At 46.8% G+C, this 23,303-nt stretch overlaps 1 protein-coding gene and 1 non-coding gene across 2 annotated transcripts; both read left to right on the top strand.

Moving 5' to 3' along the window:
• The first annotated feature begins 12,392 nt into the window (after positions 1-12,392).
• TRNAI-AAU (transfer RNA isoleucine (anticodon AAU)) lies at positions 12,393-12,466 on the top strand. Its single transcript has one exon. It is a non-coding gene; the product is annotated as a tRNA-Ile (tRNA).
• Positions 12,467-19,903: 7,437 nt separating this feature from the next.
• Positions 19,904-22,455, top strand: LOC117846631 (uncharacterized). Its single transcript, XM_034727865.2, has 4 exons — positions 19,904-20,153; positions 20,434-20,543; positions 21,800-21,942; positions 22,184-22,455. The coding sequence occupies exons 1-4, from the start codon at positions 20,012-20,014 to the stop codon at positions 22,224-22,226; spliced, it is 438 nt and encodes a 145-aa protein (XP_034583756.1). The 5' UTR covers positions 19,904-20,011; the 3' UTR covers positions 22,227-22,455.
• Positions 22,456-23,303: the final 848 nt, after the last annotated feature.

The following is a 23,303-nucleotide window of genomic DNA, read 5'->3' as shown; positions in this document are numbered from 1 at the left end:
CCGACCACCTTGGTTGCACCCCGACTGCTTATGCAGCTTGGTCCATCCACTACATGGGCGGTCAGGGGCTACGCCCCATGGGTGCCCAACTCATGCTGGTGCTTTTCCGCACAGTTTCGACTGCTTTGCGGCTTGTCCATCCCTCTTAGTGATTGCTCATATGTGGCTTAATCTGTGAAGCCTGATCCTCATATGTCGCTTCCTGCTAAGCATGCTCAAGTCCGCTCGGCAACACCCTGGTAGCGTCAGGTGTTTAAACATAACGGGTTAACTACTCGAGAAAATTACCTAGCCTACAACAGTAGGATGTGCAAGAGTTTGCTTCTACAACGAATCAAACTTCCAAGTTATTCAATCATTAAATATTCTACATTATGCTACATAATGTTTGCATTGTCTTTTTACAGCTCAGAAACAACTCAGCATGCCTCCTCCCACTCGGTCGACCTCTCTGGGTCAGGGTGGGAGGCAACTCGGTGTGCTTCCGCAACTCGGTCGGCTCTCAAGCTCGGGGGCTGGGCACCATAGACGACTTGGCAAGCCTCCTACAGCTCGACCGACCTCTCTGGCTTGGGGCAGGAGGCGACTCGGTGTACTTCCGCGACTCGGCCGGCGCCCAGGCTCAGGGGCTGGATGCCATAGACAACTCGGCGAGCCTCCTACCACTAGGCCGACCTCCTAGGCTCAGAGGCTTTGTGTGGGAGGCGACTCGGCGTGCCTCCGTGGCTTCACCAGTCCTCTCGTTTGGGGGCTGGGCGCCTACTTTGGGTCGGCATGCCTCCATGGCTCCGCTAGTCCTTGCGCTCGGGGGCTCGGAGGCTGGGCGTAGGATATCACTTTGACGTGCGCCCATGACGTTTCACAAGACAAATACTACAAGATCAAGGATTTTTCTTTGAGCATTGCGTAGCTTCTCAGCAACCAGACGACGAAAGCACTCGGGCAAAGCTTATCCAACTCGGCATTCGTGTCGGGCTGTCATTCAACTCAAAGCTATGTATTCTTTTTTCCCTTTTTGTTGAATGAATAACACCTCTGAGGTTTTTTGCGTACCTACTTCCTTCTTGTTCCCTTGCTCGAGATGTTCCTAACGCTCGGGGGTTGTCCGACCTGTTCAACATACCACTCGCTTTCAAGCTCGGGGGCTTCCCCCAGGCGTTGACCTCTAGGTCTCTCATCCTTCTCCTCCCCCTCTCAAGGCAATATGACTAACTCGTGTGGTTAGCGTCCTAGCTCACAAAATCAAGACAACCTTGCGTTCACCCCTTCTACAAGCTTGAGATCCATTCTTAGGAGAATACTGGTCAGGCAAGACTTGGCGCTTAGCGGCTACAGGCCTCAGCTACATGTTGTCCCGTTGTATACACCAAAGGAGGGATGGAGCCCTTTCTTTCCGCACATGTTAAATCAATTAGATCATTTGTCTTATCACACAGTTTGATACACCGCAAGTTTTATTTTGCAGATCCATCTCATTAATGATGTTTTCTGCTACACCATGAAATTCTTCGGCTAGTTTGAGAAGCTTCTCTACGTCGAAGTCCAACGCGACCCCTGCACCAGCACGCTCCAAACGAATCTGCGGGAAGTGCGTCTTTAATACTTCTAAGACATTCTTGACGCACTCCACTATGGTATGCTTCAGCAGCTCTTTCAGCCGACTAGGCGCACTCTTAAGGCGATTGAGAAGTGACGTTGGCGCGGTCGGGTTGGTTTCCGGTTGGACCATGTCCATCACATAGCTGGCCGCCCTGCACAGATCTTCCAGCTCCGCCTCTAGCCCTGCAATCACCAATTGATCACGTTGAAGACTTTGCATTGCAACTTCTAAGTAGCGGTCAGTATCTTTGCGCAAGCTGGTCTCGTAAGCTAGCTTCAGTGACACAGCGTACTCACGGTGAACCGCCACGTCGTGATCTTGCTGGAGACGAGCATTTGCAATCTCGCATTCTTTGAGGTCTCGCTTTAGCCTCTGCTCCCTTGCTTCGGCATCTGCTCATTCGAACCAGCACACATCAGCACCAAGACTTCAAGGACAGACTTAAGTTGACAGGTCAGCACAACGTACCTTTCAACTATGCAGCAAGGATCTGTTTCTACTCAACATCCTTCAGGTCTTTTTGCTTAAGTTTCTCCGCAGCATCCTCTTTGGCCTTCTTGAGATCGGCCTCAAGTTGTTGTGCCTTAAGGTGATATTCCTCAGCTTGTTGAATCGCGTCTGCCCTCTTATGAGCACACGCGGCCAGTTTCTGTTTACACTCTAAAAATCTGAGCACCGCAAAGAAATAGGATTTAAGATGTAGGTTCTCTAGGTTGGTAGGCATACTTACAAATAACAATATGGAAATCCTGGAGGATGACTGTTGCAGCTTGGCAAGATCTTTCTTGTCCTCCGCCACGTCGACAAGGTTAGTCCCAAAAAGTCCAGGGTATCGGGATCATCTCCTCCTCACATGGCCACACCAGCATCCCCGGTGGACTTCTCCGGCAGTGGATCATCCCTGGGCAACTCTTCCAGGTGAGGCTCAGCTCGGACTCTCTCACCAGACACCTGCTTGGCCCTAAAGCCGACTACAGTAGCGTCCGCAACAACTACACTTGAAGCCGCAATATCCCCGACTACGCCTTGCTGCGGCACCAGGATTGGTACAGCTTGTCCTCTGGTGCGACTATCTTGATCCCCCCCGGCCTCTGGAAGCGAGGACTGTTTCAGGACGCGACCACTCGCCCCATCGGCATGGGACAAGCCAACAATCAGCTGCATACCAGATTCATCACCTAGCACCACCTTCCTATATCGTCGGTCCAAGAGGCAACTTAAGAAAGATAGGCAGCAAAAGAACCACAAGACAGATACCTAAGTGGCACTTACATGGTGCTCTGCTTCACCCAGAACTTGGGACGCAAGGGAGGTGGTGGCGACAGCACATCTTCGCTCGGCCCCCGCAGATTTTTGCCTTCAGCATCTCCTTGATCCTCTCCGCGTTGTCCGCGGTCGTATCAAGGAGCTCGGTCTTCTTGTTCCTGGCGGTCGAGCTAGGCGCGTCCAACTCCTCATCTGCTTCGCTGCCTGATCTGCCAGCGGAAGCTATGCTCGAGGCAGCCTTCTCTTTCTTACCGGCCACCGTTTTCCTCTTGCCGCTCAACTTTTGAGATTTGGAGGAGAGAAGCTTCTTCACGGCCTGTCATGTTTAGCGTCCAACTGGTGTAGAGTTCTTGGCCCGGCCGACCTCATCTGACACATCTTCGTCCGACCCAATGGAGGAGTTCGACTCCTAATCAAGGGCGGTAGGCGGCTGGTCGAACTCGGTGGTTAGGCGGACCTTGGGTCATTGTTGCTCTACCCCTTCAAGAAGCGGTGCCTGGCAAAAGAACTCAAACTCGCAGCTCTGGTCAATCAACAAGATTAGTCAGAGACAACACAAAAGTAAAATGGGAACGCCAAATTCATGTAGTTAAGATCATACTGGGTCAGCCGGCCTCTTGAGGGAATACGTGAGGCAACACATATTCTTGATGACACCACCAAAGAACTCGCATACCCGGTTGGCGACTTCTTCTTTGGTCACCTTTCATTGCGCCTCTCGAGTTGGATCTAGTGGTCCTATGTATTCATATGTCGTATGGACCCTATCCTTGACAGGTTGTGTCAACCTCCGATAGAAGTTGATGCTCATAGCCCCGATTGTGAGCCCACGCCTTTTCAGGTCGGCGATTTCCTCCAAGAGTTGCTTCACCTACACCATATCTTCCAAAGTTAGCTGGTTCGACTACTCGGGCATAGTAACTGGAGCATATTCGGTATGCGGTGGGAACTCAAGCTTCTAATTGGTGACCGTAAACCATTCCTTGTGCCAGCCCTTGTTGGATTCCTTCAACTCGAGGTCGAAGTACTCTTGCATCCTTTTGGGTTGGAGCAAAAATCCACACCCACCAACAATCCTCTATTTCTTGCCCTTCATCGCCACTATCTTCAGAGTATACAAATACCTCCAGAGATTGAAGTCGGGGGGGAGGGGGGGATTCCAAGGTATGCCTCGCACAGATGAATGAAGATGGCAATATCCAAAATCGAGTTAGGATTGAGATGTACTAGTTCAATCTTGTAAGTTGAGAAGACCCCAGAAGAAATCACCTATCGGGACCTTGAACCCACACTCGAAGAATGCCGCAAAAACAACTGCCTCAGTCTTGTCCTTGGATGGGAACTCTTGCCCTGCGCAGGCCTTCCACTCTAGGAGGGACCTGGGCCCGAGGAGGCCCCGGTCGACGAGCGCTTGGATGTGCTCGTCCGTCATCACCGATTTCATTCAGTATGTGGATGGATCCGGTGCATTCCCCGCTGCCATCTCTTCGGTTTCTGCTCCCTAGGACTTGGATCTAATAACCGCTAATAACCGCGAGGCTCTAGATTCACATACGGCGGCGCGGCGACTGCCTTAGGTGGCGGCGGAGGAGTACGCGCGAGCAAATTGAAAAGCACGGCGGTGCGGCCTAGGGTTCACGGGTGCGGCCTAGGGTTCATGGATTGTGGCGGTGGCGACGCGAGTGTGGCGAATGCAAGTGAAAAATGAAGACCACGCCTGTTCGGCTTTTGAAGACGATGGTGTGACCTAACGAAGGAATTGCGGGTTTTTCGTTATTGCGGCGCACGCACTGGATAGAATCTGCGGATTTTTCGTTATTACGGCGCACGCGCTGGACGGAATCCGCGGGTTTTCCGTAATGTTTTTCACAGTGTGCCTCCATGGCTCCGCCAGTCCTCGCGCTCACGCTTGGGGGCTGGGTGCCTAATTCTGGTCAGCGTGCTTCCGCGGCTCCACCAGTCCTCATACATACGGATTCATTCATGCTATGTTATTTTTTTGACCATTGGACCAATTATTTTTATGGCTTCAATGCTCGGGGGCTACTCCATATGGAGTGTGTCTTGCGACGCTCTCCATGTCCTTCACTACGATCTACTGGATGCCCGACATTCATCAGCTCGGTGCTCGACTTCGCTCTGCGCGTATGGCTCTACGTTCACTTGAATTTTCTTCTTTTCTTAGCACTTTGCAGTCTCTCCGTCACTATGATACCATCACAGCTTCAGCCGACCACATTCCAGGCTTCGCTGCGATGTCCTCAGCTTCCTGTCCCCTACACATCGCTCGGGGGCTTGAGGGATATGGTGTGGCGGAACCACCTCGGATTAGCTTGATTAGTCAGGGTTAAGCCGCCTAACATGCGACACTCCTGATTAACTCGAGCTAACACGAAGCACCGTCGGACTTCTTCCGATTTAACCACTTTAAACAGGATCGAGTTCAGCAGACCCACACGAAGGTGAGCGGTTACAGAGAATACAACCAGTCCACTGAGTTTAAGCAGTCTTACTCAAGAGTTCGGTCATAAAAATTAACACCAGAGTTTTATAACCAAAGAACAACAGAGAAAACACTAGCGGAAGACTTCGTCGGGGTCGGACGTCCGGGCGAGGCCAGCCAGAACATCACTGATTCCTCTCCTCGCCGTCCGAGGAGGGGTCCCACTCGACCGTCCAGCCTGGCGGAAGCTGGGGCGGCCAAGCGCCAACAAGGGAGGGGTCGGGAACGGCAACTTCACCTGAAAAACAGGAGCCACAACAAGGCTGAGCTACTAAGCTCAACAAGACTTAACCGGGGAGGAGCCAACTACTCTTCCAACTAGACATGCAAGGCTTCTTGGCTGAGGGGTTTGTTTTGCCAAAGCACTAAGTAACCTATTTTCAAGTTTTAGCTCCGGTTCTAGATTTACTTACCAGTCTAGGTTGTGCAACCTATTCTAAGCCAACATCGAGCCAAACAAGTGTGTTAATAGAAACAACAACATTTGCCATCATCAGATTCCTCATTTACTCAGGGTGACATAGCGATCAAGAAGTCTCAAACTGTGAGAGGCAGACGAATCGATTCGAGTTCTTTAACCATGCATGGTGAACCTAGCCCCACGACATCCGCGCACCCGGAGGTCGCTTCCTGTGCCGGCCTTCCCCATCGATCCCCTAACCCGTGTCGGGCCTATTTCCTTTGGTGCAAGGTTCCACAGACCCGGTCTCTGCCGTCCTGTGACCACGCTTTGCCACCACGTGCGACAACCAGCAGGGGAAACTCCATTCCAAGAACAATGGGGCGACCGCTCACGTCTAGGTTCAATCAGGTACTAGGCTTCCTCATCCCATACTAAGTATGAGGCTAGTACTTTCAACACTTGATCACGAACACCACCACTGTCGGGCCTTAGCAAGTTTTCATAGACAGACGGGGCAACCATCCAACCACCAAAGAGTTACCAAACCCTGCCCCGTCCACCGTCCTTATAGTTGTAACAGGAGAATAACACATGCAACTCCTACAACTCGCGAGTGACAGGAGATCACTCGGCTTTTACCGTCTCCTATTTAAGCATTGCAGCTATTCGGTCCAACCGCTAGTGCTCATATCAAGGGTTACTAAGTCATGCATCTAGGGTTTCACACAACTCCTAAACGTAAATGCACAACATGCTATTCGGAAGGCATGTGCAAGTTGGCAAAACACGTAGGATTTTCATGCAACCGGGGCTTGCCTGCAAACAAAGAGGGCGGAAACTGCTCGACTCCGGGGGCGGCTTCGACTTCAGCGGGCAGGAACTCGGCTACAGCTTCTTCTTCGGGTGCCGGGTGCAGCTCGTAGAAGCCGTCGGCGAGATGCAGCTCTACACGAATGCAAAGCAAGGGTTAGCTTAAACGTTTTGATTTGACAGCAACACTGGCTCTCCTGAGCCCAGAAACTTGCGACAACGAGCAGGAGGTGGAGGCTGTTTGAGAGAGCTGATGATGATCAACAGGTAAGGATGGGAAGGAGACTAGTGGTCTGATCCTTGAACTAGAGGATGTGATAACTGGGATCCTCAGACGTAGGCGCTGAAGGGTTCCCACGTTTTACACTTACACCCTCAAGTTGAAGAAAAAGATCACAGCCAAGCCCTCGGGCGAGGCGGACAAGGGTCGGCGAACAGACAGGGTCGGACGAGATGGAACTGGGGTCGGGCGGATAGGAGGGGTCGGGCGAAGCGGACTTAGGGTCGGCACTCACCTTCTTCCTGAAAGGAAAGCTTGGGGTCGGGAAGAGGCAGACTTGGGCGCGGAACTAAAGCTTTGAGCAGGGACTAAGGCCGGCGATGCTCCTGCGGCGGTGCTCCTTGCGGATCACAAGAGAGCTCTTACGCAGCAGAAGGGAGCACGCTGCTGGTGACTTGGATGAACTGAGAAGGAACTGGGAGAAGAACTTCTCAAGACTGGGCGGATGGCGCTAGGAGCTCGAGCAGGGAGCTAGAGGAAACTAAGGGCAACAAAGGCGGAGGGAACTCCGGCGACGGGGGCATTCCTTTTATAGCTGCTAGGGCAGAGGAACGGAAACGTCGTGGAGAGAGAGAAGGGAAGCGGCACGAAGGCCGGGGAGAAGCAATGGAGTGCTCTGCCGTGGCGGCGATTGAGCAAACCGGGCGGTGCAACAGAACTCCGGGGGTGACGCCAGCGATCATTGCGCTACTCCGTCAGGGCGGCGTAGGCGCGGGTAGACCGGTGGTTGAGATTTGGCGGAAAGCGGGCGTCGTCGTGCGGGAGAGGTGATAGAAGTGACCGGTTAAACGGCGCTAGGATCGAGGGCGCACAGGTGGGAGAACAAGCGGACGCGGCGCGGGGGAGAGCGCGGAACAACAGATTGTCAGGCGGCGTCTGACAGGGCGGGGAAAGGAACTGTCGCGGCCGCGGTCGGGGTTGGCGGTGGGGGAATCGTCGTGTAGCGACGACCGGGCGGCGCAATTGTTGCTGGAAAGGACGGAAAAGACGGGCGACATCTGTCTCCGGGGCCGAGATCTGGTATCGTCATGATGGGCGCGGGGAGCGAGGATCTGCAGAAAGGGGTGTAGAGGGCTTCCGCTGCTATTGGGAAAAAGGGCGCGGGAACCCACTCGGTCGCTTGCCAGAGACAAAACTGAGCGGTGGCGTCGGAGAAGGCGAGCCACGCGGCAGGAAAACTCTGAGGCGGCCATGCAACTCGAGTGCGGCTGATGCGGGGGATCTGGAGAAAGATCTCGCGGGTCCACCGGGGAAAAGATCGGACGGGTGAGGAAGATTCGCAAGATCCGACGGAGGGCTGAACTCGCCAGGGTCGGAAAAAGAAAAAAAAAGGAACGAAGCGGTAAGGGTCGGATCTCAGGGGTCGGAGCTGGCGGAAGACTGAGCACTTTCGTGCGGTCAACAGAGCAACTGACTGAGGTTTAAGGGCTGAGATCAAGCCTACTGGGAAAGATTAGGGGTTGGTCGTTACATATGGGTACCCCATGGGTCCCCACCGACTAGGATACTGGCCGGCCCTGGCAAGTGAGCCCGCCCGACCGAAATGTGCAGGCCAAGGATGTGAAGATACTTGGAGCGCGAGTCAAGGAGGCTGGGTGATTCAAATCAGTCTAGATATTAAGGAATACTTGTTGTAATCTGACTCGGATTGCTTTCCATGCAACAACTAACTAGATTAGATTCAAATAGACTTGTAACCCTAGGACGTCAGCCTATATAAGGTGGCCAATGGCGCCTCTCGAGGGCACATTAACTCTCCTCATACCTTACTAGCAATACAAATCAGCAAAACACAGAACATAGGGTATTACTCTTCGGAGGCCTAAACCTGTTTAAACCTTTGTGTTCTCGTGATTACCTTCAAGTTTTTGATCTCGCAATCCTCCTTACCTACAAATTTACCACTTGGGTAACCCCCTGGTAGACTTCCCGACTACTAAATCCGACACACGTCATCACATTGACACTTTCGCCTCTTGATTACAGCGATGACTGATGGGTGATGACACGATTGAAGAACAACTAGCATGGTTGGCTAGGGTCCATCTATCTTAGTATCGACATTCCAAGGATACGAGATAAATGGTTACACATTTTACATGAGAGTCTAAGACCAAAAGAGCACAAACCAAAATAGTGGTGTCCATATAGATGCAATAGACAACAATGGAAAAAAAGACAGATACTATGGTGCCATTGAGGAGATATGGGAACTAGACTATGGACCTTCGAAATCCCTCTGTTTCGGTGCCAATGGATGAAACTTACTGGAGGAGGCGTAACAACAGACAACTATGGGATGATAATTGTGGACCTCAACAACATTGGATACAAAGATGAACCATTCGTCCTAGCCAATAATGCGACTCAAGTTTTCTACGTGAAGGACATGTCAAGCAAACCAATAAAAAAAGGTGCTAATAAGTTAGATGACCAGCCAAACACCACATAGTTCTTCCAGGGAATAGGAAAATTATTGGAGTTAAGGACAAGACTGACATTTAAGAAGATTATGATCATTTCGATGATCTTCCTACATTTTCAATCAAGGTTGACCCAAGCATCCTGTTAGCCAAAGAGGACACTCCATACTTACGCCGCGATCAAAACCAAGGGACCTTTCTCAAGATGAAGGTTATTAACGTTCTGCTAGATGATGATGTGTAATGTATTAGAACCATTATGTTGTGTTTTGTGGTCAAGTGACACATTAACGTAATAACACATTGTAATGATATGCCATGTATTCGATGAGTTTAGTAATAATACTATTTGCAAAAAATCTCACCCTATTAAACAAGAACTAATTTTGCATGGTTAAAATATTAAATATTTAATTTTTTAGCACCATTAAATATTAAATAATAAATTTACGTACAATTAAACAAGTACATGACTAACTCATGGTAAACATGTTAATAACACTAGAGGCATTATTTTTCTAAATTTTTGCATGGTGAAAACTATTTTTTATAAGCATTATGACCATTATAACCTATTACTAAGTTAAAATTAATAATTTTACTATGTTTGATATTTAACTGCATCTAATATTTTTATAGTGTATATCTAATCAACATCAAGCTAACAAATTATTTTTGCAATTTTTATGAATGCTATTTGATTTACTATGCAATATAATATAATAGCAATTGTAAAAGAAAGAAAATAAAAAAAAATATTTAGGCGGGAAGCCAAAACAGTGGGCTATAATGCCCTTTAGTACTGGGTGATAAAAACACCCAGTTCTAAAGGAGGGCAGTTTCGCTTTAGCGCGCTCTGCCCCTTTTAGTACCGGGTGGTGGCTGGACCCGGTACTAAAAGGTCGACCTTTAGTACCGATGCTAGCCAGCACCTGGTACTAAGGCCTTTAGTACCACTTCCTAGCTAGCACCTGTACTGGGGGTAAAAGCCCCACCGCGTGCCTTCCTCCCCAACACTTACCAAAAATCGCCCACAATGCCGACCCTCTCCTCCCGAATCCTCCGCCGCCACCGCCCCAACATCCTCCCTCATCCACGCCGCCGCCATCCTTGTCGTCGCGCCTCCACCGCCTTCTCCGATGACTCCGATGCCGCGGCGTGCCCCAGCCATAACCCCTGTCGTGCCTCCGCTGCGCGTCCCTCCTCCATGTCGACGTCGTGCACCCCTCCTCCACCAGCACTGCGCTTCAAAGGATCGCCCGGCCACGGGCGCCGTCTCTACTAACGTAAGCCTGCAGCCGTGCTGACGTCATATGTTCTTTTAAATTTCTTTATTTTTAGGATTATGGATAAAATTTTTTTAAATATTGCTAGTAAAAGTATAGAAATGGTGTTAGGAAAAAAATTAAAAAAATAGAAAAGCGTAGAAATGGTGTTAAAATTGTGCTAGGAAATAAAGAAATAGTGCTAGGAAATTAAAGTAAATTATTGGTTGGAAATAAAAAAAATAGTGCTAGGAAATAAAGAAATTGTGTTATAAGTAGTATGGTGAATATAGAAATTGTGTTATAAAAAATAAAAAATATAAAAATGTATAAGTAGTGTGGTGAATATAGAAAATTAGAAAATTTATAAATAGTGCTAGGAAATTAATGTCCATTATTGCCATGCATTGTTTTATTAGCTCCAGAAATTAGTGGAATAGTGGTAGAAAATATATCAATAGTGCTAGAAATTGTAAAATGCCTACTACTTAGAATAATTCTTTATCATTTATTGTGCATATTATTGTCATTTATTGAAAAAAAATTATATAAGTATTAGTCATTTTTTTAGTCATTTATTTTTAAAAAATGTATAAGTTGTAGCCATTCTTCTTTGTAGTCAATTATTGTTACAAAATGTATAAATATTAGTCATTCGTTCCGTAGTCAATTATTGTTACAAAATGTATAAGTTTTAATTATTCATTCTTTTTTATTGTGATTTACTAGCAATTTAATGTAAATATTATTGTAGTCATTTATCGAAGCATGGTATATATCCTAGACTCTCTAAGGAGACCAAGAAATCAACACACCGACCTCATAGACATACTTAACAGAGCATGGGATCGCTTCCGTCCACATCACTCGGTTGAATTAAAGAAGCAACTTCATATCCACCCCGAATTCTCGGTATGTATTGAATTTTCACATCTCGTGTCACTTCCTTGAACACAACAAATATTTCATAACTTCTTTTGCCATATATATAGTGCTTGAGACAGAATCCGGGGAATAATTTATGCAGATACTACATATGTGAGTTCATCCATGGCTTTGTAGGTCCCAAGCGTATAACTGAACGAATTCAAAATACGTATACACATTTCTTAACAATAAATTAGTTTTAATTGTGTAGATCCATTGATCTAATATAATAACTTTTGCTAATGACATAGATTGTGCACATGAAGGAAGAACTCCTCAAGATAGAAAAAATCAGGGCAATTCAAGAACAACTCAGTGGATTTCTTCTGGATGAGGTAGTAAATCCCAAGGGAGAGTTCCATAATGATGGATCAAATCTGCATCATCGTCAGGACTCGGGTTCAAAAATAGTTGATCCAAAATGTTGAACTTGGAGAGTTGATGCAATGTAATATTATTCATATATGTGTATACACAATATGTCTTTGTATAATATTATCTCAAATGTAATATTATAGATCAAATACAACTTTATATATATTGCGTATTAGAACTAGTATACGTAAAAGAAATAAATATGAAATATTAATATAGAATAAAGAAATAGAAAAAAATAAGAAAAGAAATAAAAAAGAATTTAGTACTGGTTGGTGTCCCCAACCGGTACTAAAGGGAGGTTTGGACCTGATGCTGAAGGCGTTTTCCCCAACCGTGATCATCATCTCTACGTAAATATCCTGATGAAATCCTTTTTAATTTTTATTAAGTCGTTGGTCTCATTTACTAGAGAAACATGGTACTAGTAAATATAAATCAGCTATGGCACGAAGGCCCAAGATTTACTCCTTTTCCTTGCGCGAGCTAGGGATGGACATGCATCCTTGTATAGTTAATGAAATGTAATTATAACAACATGGCCTATTAGCTCAGTTGGTTAGAGCGTCGTGCTAATAACGCGAAGGTCGCAGGTTCGAGACCTGCATGGGCCATTTTCTTTTGTCTGTTTGCTTTCATTCTTTGTCTTTTTACCGACCCACAGGCCTACATTCCAGGGCCCATGAATCCTTTCCAAGCCCAGTGCTCTTTGCTCTGATTTTTGCGGGACTAATCTCCTTTGGTTCAAAGCTGCTGGCCCGCCAGAAGCAACATTCCGAGTTCCGTACAAAAAACAGCATCCGGTATATGCAGAGTAATACGTTACGTGTGGACTTAGTAGGGAAGACGATCGGCCGACAATTAAGTGAGCACACAAGGATCAACGACGACTATTCGGTGTCGGACCATGCATCGGCAGCGACACCAGTATCTCGCTTATCAGCCAACAGTATTTTCCTCTTACAACAAATCACAACAAATTAGCCGTTTCAACTTTTCAGCCGGCTTATAAATTGAAGTGAACATGTCCAGGACCACTGCGACAAGCATCGCTGCTCTGCGACGAGCTGAGCTCAGACACATTTGATCGGCTGCCGCAGCTGCTCGACTACGAGGGCTTTCCTTTCCTTCAGGACTTTCTGAATTCTGGTGCCAAGTTCCAAATTGTAAGCTAGCTCCGCAACAATAATACAACGCGAGTCCATCTGTCCATGCACGACCAGGCGGTCAGGCTAGTAGCGTGGAATGCTCCTGGGTGGTTCTTTGACAGTTAAAGACACGTGAGCCGAGGTCCCACATGTCAACCACACAATGATTAGTGAGCGGCATGTTGTGAGCCACATGGTTAGTTCAGCCGGTATGTGCGGAGTTCCGTAGTGGTCGTTGTCGATTTGTTGCCATGCATGTACATATACGTGCTACTGTATGTACTACTATTTGCGTTATTACGTCTGTTTCTTCAGACGTATTGAGTCCACCCTTGTGTATGTACCTGTACAATGTATCTGTCTGTATATATTCTGAATTACATATAATGATATACTTCATCTGTTCTAAATATATGACGTTAGGCAATTCTTGATCATCTTCTAGAATTGTTTCGTCATGCATGTGTGCTATTCTGAAGTTCAGAGGTATGGATGGGACCTACCGGCATCCATGTATTTAGCTTGGAATGCCAATTGCCGAGGGGGGGATCTATGTTGTCTCCAATTATTGGATTTAGTTCTCTAGCCGTTGCAGTATGCCGGTGCAGATTTCATCCTTGGCTGATTTTGCAAGTAGTTTTGGACCCTGTGGCAATCGTGACTTTTTCACAAATGAATGACAAATAAATGACCCGCATCACCTCCCCATTCCCTCGATTTATAGCACTTCTATATATGTCTCCTGCGAGGTGGCAACGCAAGAGAAGACCAGATCATAGCAACCAAATACTATAGTTTATAGTTTATGTTATGAATGAACTAGCATATTCCCTCCGTCCCAAAAAAATAAGGCATTCTGCAGTTCAAAATTTGTCTCGAAAACAAGTTGTTATTGGCATGTGTGCATGTGCATGTAGGCATGCAACAGTCAATTAGCCTCAAATATGACTAATAAATAAGGGCAATCGAGGTTATTTTATTGTTAATTTTTTCTAAAATTCTTAGGATGACTTGTTTTTTGACGGAAGGAGTAAGATCCATTCTGCAAACATAATATTTCAGTAAATACATCAATTTTTATTTAATTAACCTCCAAACACTTGGTGGGGGATCCATACCAATTCCTACAAAGGTTTTGTAAAAATATCTTGGAACTACTTAAATGGCTAGCACGGGTAAATCCGTTCATCATGTTATCTCTTTTTAGCATTGAACTTATATATTCGTCCGATAGAATTTTTTCCATTGGACGCTCCGTTACAACATTAAAAGCCTCCTAGTGCAACATTAGTGGTTGCTGTTTGTAACATGAAAAAATAATCGGTAAAAATGGCTATGCCGTTCAACTCTGGGATAGAAAATTCCCGTCGCAACATCCACACTATGTTTCATGCAGCATTCACTGTGAAACATGCAGAAATAATAGTTGCAACATCCATACTTAACTATTGTAACATATATCGTCCGATTTTTGTAAGATTCTGGACATCTATTATTTAGCATTACCGATATTGTTTTCACAGCTACCCAACAAAATATTTGAGGTATATACAACCAATCAACAAATTTGTATATTTTTTGAATTTCGATAAAGAAAAATCGGTCGAATAGAATTGCTTGTCAATTGCTTAATTAAAGCTAGGTTTCTCCCAACATCCTTCACTCGCTGTCGCTCCACCTTTCCATACTCTCCTCCACATCTTTGCACCATGCTCCGGTGTAGTACTGCACCGGATCGTCGTCCCACATCTTCATGCCACTAAAACTCCGGGCAGGGGTGGAGCTAGAGGGTGGTCCCCATGGTCTAGGAACCACCCTAGAAATCTAGCCCAAGCCCATTCCATCCTATTCTGATGTTCCGATCCATAAATAGAAGCATCGCTCCTTCGTTGTTCTGCATCAGCATGCACGTTCATCCTCTCTAACCGCGCAAAGGAGTGGAGAGATATTACATATCTCTTTGTAGTGTTAAAGAAAATGTTAAGCTGGACCACCTAACTTGAAACCCTTGCTACGCTACTGACCCTGGGAGGTGCTTGGTCATCCCTTCGCTAGCACTGCCTACTGCTATCTGCTACTACTACTGCTTGGGTGCCACCAGCATTGCCACGGTGCTACCCATGGCTTCTCTCCAACTCTCCAACCCCAAACACTAACCTCAATAGAAGTGGGGTTGCTACGTCCCGAAGTTGTAGCTGGGACGACGACGCCTTCCACAGGACAGATATTGTTTGTGAAATTTCAATAACTTGGTGCCGAGACGTTCTCATAAAGTACATACTAGTTTATACACATGATATATCAATGATTCAAGGCTTGGACTTTTTGTATCTCAGGTGTATCTAACACTGATAGAAAACTGAGCATTAGTTCTGGTTGGAGAGACGTATAGGTCTTGAAAATCCAACCTGGATTAATCTTTCGAGACTAAAGACCCCCTCTTTAGTCCCAGTTGGTACTAGCACTAAAAAGGTTCAAAAAAAAAATAAAAAAAGGCTACGCCCGCCGTCCTGCCTGCTACTGCCGCTACCCCTTGCAGCTCCACCTCAACAATGCCAGGCCTGAGTCCGCCGACGCCACGCCAGCTCGCCTGCTGGAGGCCGGCCTGGATCGCGTCGGCCGCAGGGAGCCGCGCCCCGGCCAAAGGCCTGGCCGCCCGCCGCTCCCACCGCCACTAGCAGGCTGCCCGCTCGTGCCCCCCACCGCTCCGCCTGTAAGGGAGAGGAGGAGGAGAGAAGATAAGGAAGAAGAGAAAGGCTGTTGCCTGTGCGCCTGGAGATAGGAGAAGAGATAAGGGAGAAAGGGAGAGGAGGAGAGAAGATAAGGTGGAGAGAGGGGGGCGCGTGAAAATATTTAGTTCCGATTGGTGGCTCCAACTAGGACTAAAAGCTCCACTTTAGTCCCGGTTGGGACCACCAATTGGGATTAAAAGGGATTCGACAGACTACAAAATTTAGATTCGGGACTAAAACTCTTTTAGGGCCTGTTTGGGAGCACTCCACTCCAGAAAAACCAGCTCCACTCCACCAGCTCCACACTTTCCTAGCTCCACTCCACCAACTCCAAAAAAATATGGAGCTGCTACACGTGTTTGGCTAATAGCAGTGCTCCAGCTCCAAAAACATGAGCACTTGTTGTGAATGGTCTATTTTACCCTTTGTGAATGGACCCACATGTCATACTCTTCTATTTTCTCCTCTCTTCTTCCTCTCTCTCCTCTCCTCTTCTCTTCTTAGTTTTAGACAGTGCTACATGTATTACAAGAAATTATCATGCGAAATGTAGAACAATCTTGCTCATCAATCGGAAATGTAGAACAATCTTCATCATCAATCAGAAATGCCGACGAGAACCAATCACCACTCAAACACCATCTCATCTACACAAGCAAGCAATTCATCTTTCTTCTTGTTTGCACATCGCAAGAGCAGCAGCACGGAGCTTGAGCTCGGCCGGCCTCCTGCAGGCCGCACGCGCCACCCAGGGGAGCTTGCCCCGGCCGGCCTACGCCCCGGCCGCGCCGCCGCGGGGGAGCTCGCCCCGGCCGGCCTGCGCCCCGACCACGCCGCTGCGGGGGAGCTCGTGGGAGAAGGAAACGGAGACGAGGGAGGGTGCCCGTGGGAGAAGGAAACGGAGACGAGGGAGGAGATAGAAAAATTAGAAACGAATCGGTAACTTGTGTAACCAGTGGTAATGGTGGGTAAATAACCCCAACTCCATGAGGAGGTCTGAAAAGGAGGTTTTTGGAGCACCTCTTGAGGTACTCCATAAAAAACGTGGATCTACCCCCCCTGCTCCACCTTTTTCCTGGAGCCGGAGTTACTGGAGCTAGACGTGTTTGGCTGCAAAATTTTTGGAGTTGGTGCAGTGAAGGAATTTTTTCTGAAGTGGAGTGCTCCCAAACACCCCCTTGGTCCTGGGTCCAAAAATAATTGAGACCTTTGTAGTCGGATGGAAGGTCGTTTTTCTATAATTTTCAATGGGATTTTTATACATCTGTAGACTGTAGTAGACATTGTATATGTACGTGGAGAGAGGTTGGTATGACTAATTTGGGTCCTGATGGTCGCGTTAATTTATGAGCTCTTTTACGGTGCACAATACTACCAGGTGGTAGTATAGAGTATAGGTTATTTTTCATTATCGGTAAAATTGTAATTAGCACAATATATATTATTCAGGAATTTTTTTGCCGTGTTCCTTTGTTCGATGCGAATCATTGGTCAGATCTGAAATTCGTTCTTTTTGTTTCTTCCCAGATCTGCCTCCTTGTTCTGGGATTGCAGCAGCAGCAGCGGTCCACTGATGGAAAAGAATGCTGATTTTTCTTTTCAGGTTCGACTTGGAATGGCAGATCTTGGCCATGGACATCAATCGTGAGAACTACGAGCTCAACCTACCCTGCATCGAGAAGCCTGACGTCGCCGGTTGCCCACGAGATCGACTTCCGCGAGGGCCCCGTGCTCCCCGTCCTCGACGACCTCATCGTCGATGTACGAAAAAAATGCTGCCCGATTCTCCTGTCCTTACCTTGCCCGTCCAGAAATCACTGCTGGGCCCTGACATCGAGCCTCGAATGATCCTGAAACCTCTGCTCCGTCGCGCTCGGCTGCCGCCACCGCCCGCACGCTGCGGCGCTCGTCGATCTCCAAGAATGCCATTTTACACATTTCCAATCGTACTCCTATACTACACCTACTACTCATACATACTACATATACTACAACTTAAGGTTTTAGTAGTATACAATTAATCTCAACCGTCGGATCCTTACATACGAGTCCTTTTCGAACAATAGTATAAGGTAGTATTGTATATCGTGAAAGAGTTCCAGACAGATTAGTGGTTAAGGCTGGTTGCTGTGGATTAAGATAGCCCCTGCAACCTAATTCTGCTTGCATCACCTTAGAGCGCTTGTTAAATCTCAACTTGCGTGACTTCACGGCACACCGTCTAGTTAGGAGACTAAATTAAATTAGAGTGTCAGGCGACTAGTTCAAAGATGAACAAATGTTGTCGCCCACAAAACACTTTACAACACCGTCCCCTCTGAATGCATGGTGTGTATATGCATCATGGATCTCGATGGTTACGTGCATCAGTGCAAGCCCTCGATCTCAAGATTTTATCATCAGCTGATCTATTTTGATCTCGAGGTACGGTTCAGAGCTATGCATGAGCCGCCACTCTTTCGTTAGCACAGCTCTTGCATCTTACTAATGTTTGCATCTGCTCCGGAAGAAATGCACTTGTGCGTGTCAAAAGATTCTGCAGAAACAGAATAATTATATTAATCTGCAGTTGCAACTTGCAAGACAATAGTACTAGTTAGCAAACATTCCTTCACACCGTCGAAGGTGCGCAAAATTTGAATTAGCAACTCGGAGTGGTTCACGGACCGAGCATAGCCGAAAGCCTGAAACCAATGTACGGTCCTTGTTTGGCGTCATTAGGCTTCTGAAAATGATGATAGCATCGGAAGAAACACGACAGTCGTGATCGTGATCGAACGAAACAGACGAAGCATGCATGCAGTGTTTAGACACCGTCACACCGAGGCTTGCACGGAAGGACAACCACCATCACCAAATCCAACCCCTGGAAGGCATCATCAATTATGGAGTACGAGCATATAGCAGCTGGCTAATTACCCTTCTTCTATATAGATACGTTATACTACTTCAGGTGGTTGTGATTAGTTACTAATTCTACTACTAGCAACGAAGGGTTCTGAACTCGGGTTAAGCGCAATTAAACAGGGCTCGCTAATCATTCTGCCCTCAGAAACCAATCTCCCCCGGTCAGACCCGGTCGTTGATACGATGGCGGCGTCCGATTGGGCCAGGCGAGGCCCCTTCCTGACCACTGCACAGTGGCTCGGGAGACACGGCGGCGGCTGCCGGCTTTTGATAATCCCGGTGCCGGAGCCGTCCGGCACAAGCAGCAGGCGAGGTTCATCGTCCCCGGCCGGCTCCTGCGGTGGTCAGATCACGAGATCTCGCCGCCAGATTGCGGCTGGCGTCACTCGATATTATTCCCCCCAGCTTCTAGTTGCACACAATAACACAACAAGAATGTGGTTGACATGGCTGAAGGAGATCTGGCGATGGCGTTTTCTGGGATGGAGACAGGTCTACCAACTGCCGTGATGCAGCCAGCGCTGCTACTCAGGTCTTGTAACTGCGTCGGCATGCGTGTTAGTTTGCAGCAGGCAGGCATCATTCGTAGAGCCAGTTACAAGGGACTCGGGAAGATCCCTTCAATACATTTACAAATGTCAGACAATGGGAAAGGAGTTTAGTAGTGTATATTTTTTCGATTCATATATGTTTGTTTAGTGTATGTTTAGATGCATCGAAATATCTATAAACCTAGAAAATCCAAAATAACTTACAATTTGGAACGGAGAGAGTAGTACAAAAGTCGGTACGTGGTTATAATAAGTTGATAATTCCTCTTTAGTGCAAGTTGATACTTGTTTGAATGGTTTGAAGAATAGCATTTCAAGATGAAACACTACTTTTATTTAAAAACAAAGGATAAAACACTAGTAGCAAAAGGAAGAAAGCAAAAATCCGACATCTTTTCTCCGAGTACTTCGAGATAGCGAAGAAACACAATTCAATAAGTTTTGACGGAGCATTCACATGTGTTATAATTTTGAGATGAATTATATCTGAACTTTCAAATATTAGGTTTCACCCTGAAGTTGGATTTTTCTTTTAGCAAAACCCTGAAGCTGGATACAGTATGCAGTTCTGAAATGGGTCGTGCTATGGAGTTTTTTTTTTTTTTTTTGAAACGGTGCTATGGAGTTAATGGGCTTCCGGAAAGGGAGACTGGATGAACCGGCCCTATAAGGCCTTCTACAACATCAAGGCCCTTCTCCGTCCCGTCCAAATATCTTCGTCCTCCTCGCGTCGTCATCGTCGTCGACTCGTCGTCTCTGAGCCAGTCTTACTTGGAAGTAGGGTTTTGCTCTCTCCAATCCGATCCACCTCGCAGCCGCCGATGGGGAAGGACTCGAAGCCGAAGGACGCGAAGGGGAAGGGCAAGGCCGGATCCTCCGGCGGCGACGACGCCGGCGGCAAGGGGGGCAAGGGCAAGGGAGGCAAGTCCGCAGATGGCCTCGGCACATGCACCTACGTCAAAGGTACCGCCTAATTCTTGTAATATTGGGTGAAAGCTCGCGGGATTTGGGTGAGATCTTGCGGTTGTGGGGGTTGCCCAGGTTTTGAGTGAATGGGCCGTCCGTAACTGATTGTGATTCTCTCGTTTTAGGATATATGCTGTGAAATTGAGTTGCAATTATTCTTACTATTGATTCCAATTTATTCATGTTTGGCTTTTTCAAAAGACCTTTTGTTAGGACCCTTATGTCGCAAGTAAAAAAAAAAAAGCTGATTGTTGTGTGTGTTGTCCTGCATCTGCAGCTAGGCACGTATTGTGTGAGAAGCAGGGGAAGATCAATGAGGCTTATAAGAAGTTGCAGGATGGATGGTTGGACAGTGGGGACAAGGTCCCTCCTGCTGAGTTTGCTAAGGTAAAGGGCTGGTTGCTGAGCACTTGGTCCATACAGCTTCGCTAAAAAGTAGTTAGGTTTGCTCAAAAGAAATTGATAATGACTAGTGAGGAATCTTGCACATTGATACTGATAAACCTTTATAGATTTGTTATATTTCGTTTTTAGTAAAAAATTCCCGTCTCTAATTTGGCCTTGAGTGGAATTATAAATGTATGGAGATATAATCATATAAGGATATTTAGACAGTTTTGGTCCTTGTATTAATTTACGAGCTATGGTTTGCAGCATGCATCTCTGTTTTCTTGTGTTGATTGTTTTCTGTGACTATGAACGAACTCTTGGTGGTTTTTAGTTGCACTTTGTTAAGACCCTCTGCCTTAATTAAGTCCTGTCTCATGACAAGCGCAGACAAATAGATGATGTATTTGAAGAATTACTTAATGATGGGGCAATGTTGCTGATATATTAATGATGCATGCATATCTATTGAGACTTCATAAGTTTTGGCAATTTTTCTTGTGGTCAGGACCACAAAGTTATGGCACTCAAAATTGGTGGTGGCATAGTCTTAAAACTGATACTTGAGTGAGCCAGTTTTGGACTGTGAACTGGTCTTGGGTACTACTGCCCAAAGGACTGGATAGCATGAGAGGTTAAAGCTTCGACAAAGCTATTTTTGCGATACACATGCAATGTAAAAAGAAGTGCAGTGCAAGGCTCTAGCATTTAGTTTGTAGCAAATTGAAGTTATCCAGCTAGTATATCTATTTGACATTCATTTTTGCTACTGGAACTATGAATGTCAGTTTTTTTGTATACACTAGTTGCAGTTTTCTCAGGTTCTGAACCTTGGGAACCTGTATAAAACTGAAATTGTTGGTGTGGTTTTGTATCCCCCAATTAGAGATTGGAGTCTGCATAGACTCAAGTCCTGGAGAATAGTCAATATTGGTGAATGTTCCTTATCTGAAGGTTGATGAACTTTCAAAATGATCCAGTAGAGTTTCTGGTTGGGACATCCTGGTAACTGCTATTTAGTGGGGTGCAGTCGACATTAACTCCATGTCATTGACCTCAAATATTAGTGATATCACCAGACTTAAATCTCAGTTTAGCGTTTTGCAATGTACAATCTGGCTAACTATTTTTTCTGGATATTCTGCCATGTACAATCTGGACAAGTATTTTGTCTGGATACTTGGATAGTCTCTTGTAAATTCAGTACCATTAGACACCAAAATTTCAATGCGTAACGCGTCACCTTCATGCTGCAGGTAGCCCAGGAGTTTTCTGAATGCCCATCAGGGAAGAAAGGTGGAGATCTTGGTTGGTTCCCACGTGGCAAGATGGCTGGCCCTTTCCAGGAGGTTGCATTCAACACACCTGTGGGAGCTGTTAGTGCACCATTCAAGTCCACGTATGTCTTTGCCACTGTTTTCCTTCCGTTGTTGGCCTATTGAAATTGAATATCCTAGTAGTAGAGCGCAATGTGCAAGTCCTGCATTGCTCCTTTGGACTTAACAATTAGGTTCACATGCTGCTGGTCTATGAATAGGGAAAACACTGATACGCTCTTCAAAAATCTCATGCTCCTGAGGACACTAGCTCGCCCCTCGTCTTTTATCTGGTACTCACTACAACACTATGCTCTGGTGCAGGCACGGGTACCACTTTATCCTCTGTGAAGGAAGGAAGAACTGATCAGCTTCGGGTCGGGGAGACCTCATCAGGCAATATGAGACGCAATGCAAACTTCTCTGTTGGCTTAATAAGCGCTGGACATGTGTGTTTTGTGTTTGGCTATTCGCATGCTGCTGCTGCAAAGGAGTTGCCAAAACAAAACGAAGTGTGCTTTGCTGTAATTATCCTATGATGAAACTATGATGCTGATATGTCATATGCTCATATCTATCTGGGTTGGTTACTGTCACCATCTAGTACTTGGGCCGAAGAACGAGCTGAGGTTTGGCTAATCAAGCCCTGTAATCCATCTACTGGGCCGTTAGGAGTTAACCGGTAACCGGGCCACTAAAGACCTGAACGGTGAACAGGAAAAAATGAGAAAAATCTACCTGAACAATCCTCCTCCTGACTACTCGAGGTGGTGCCACCGTCCTCATTGCGTGCGTGCTGCCGGCGCCCTCTCTCCTGCTACCCTAGGCTTGTGACAACTAGTATCAGAGCCGGTAACTGCGCCGTCATCGTTGGAGTCGATCTGGCGCCACCGCAGAACAAACTCCACCTGCCTCCCCAAGCCATTTCCACCGCCGGACACGCCGCAGTCCAGAACGCCACCACCCCTGCCACCTCAACCTCCACAGCAAGGCAAGAAAACAAGAGCGTCCACTCTCACATATCGCATGGCATCCGCTGAAGAGAAGATCGATCTCTTGGTCAAAGAAGTCAAGAATCTGCAGCTGGAACAAGTGAAGCTGATTACCAAGGTGGATGCAATCAACACATGGAGTATCACCGCAGAAAAGACAACGAGTGACCTGCGCAACACCATGAAAGATCTCACATCGCGCATGGTGGCATTTGAGGCTACAACATCTACTCCTCCGCCACAAGCCCCGTCGCGTGAGGAAGAGGGACAGGCCATCAGCCACCGCTAAGACAAGGCATATCAAGGTGTGGATCCAAGTTCTTTCATTCGTGATCCAACCCTGGTCAAGGGTGAGTTTCACAAACATCACCAATTCCAGTATGATACTAAAGTTCCTGAATCCAGTGATAGGAAGGTTGCTTTCAATACTAGTCAAACACAATCAAGAGAGT

This window comes from Setaria viridis, chromosome 2 (assembly GCF_005286985.2).
Source record: "Setaria viridis chromosome 2, Setaria_viridis_v4.0, whole genome shotgun sequence".
NCBI lineage: Eukaryota > Viridiplantae > Streptophyta > Magnoliopsida > Poales > Poaceae > Setaria > Setaria viridis.
Note: the sequence above shows the minus strand (reverse complement) of the source record. Positions and strands in the feature narration are given on the sequence as shown.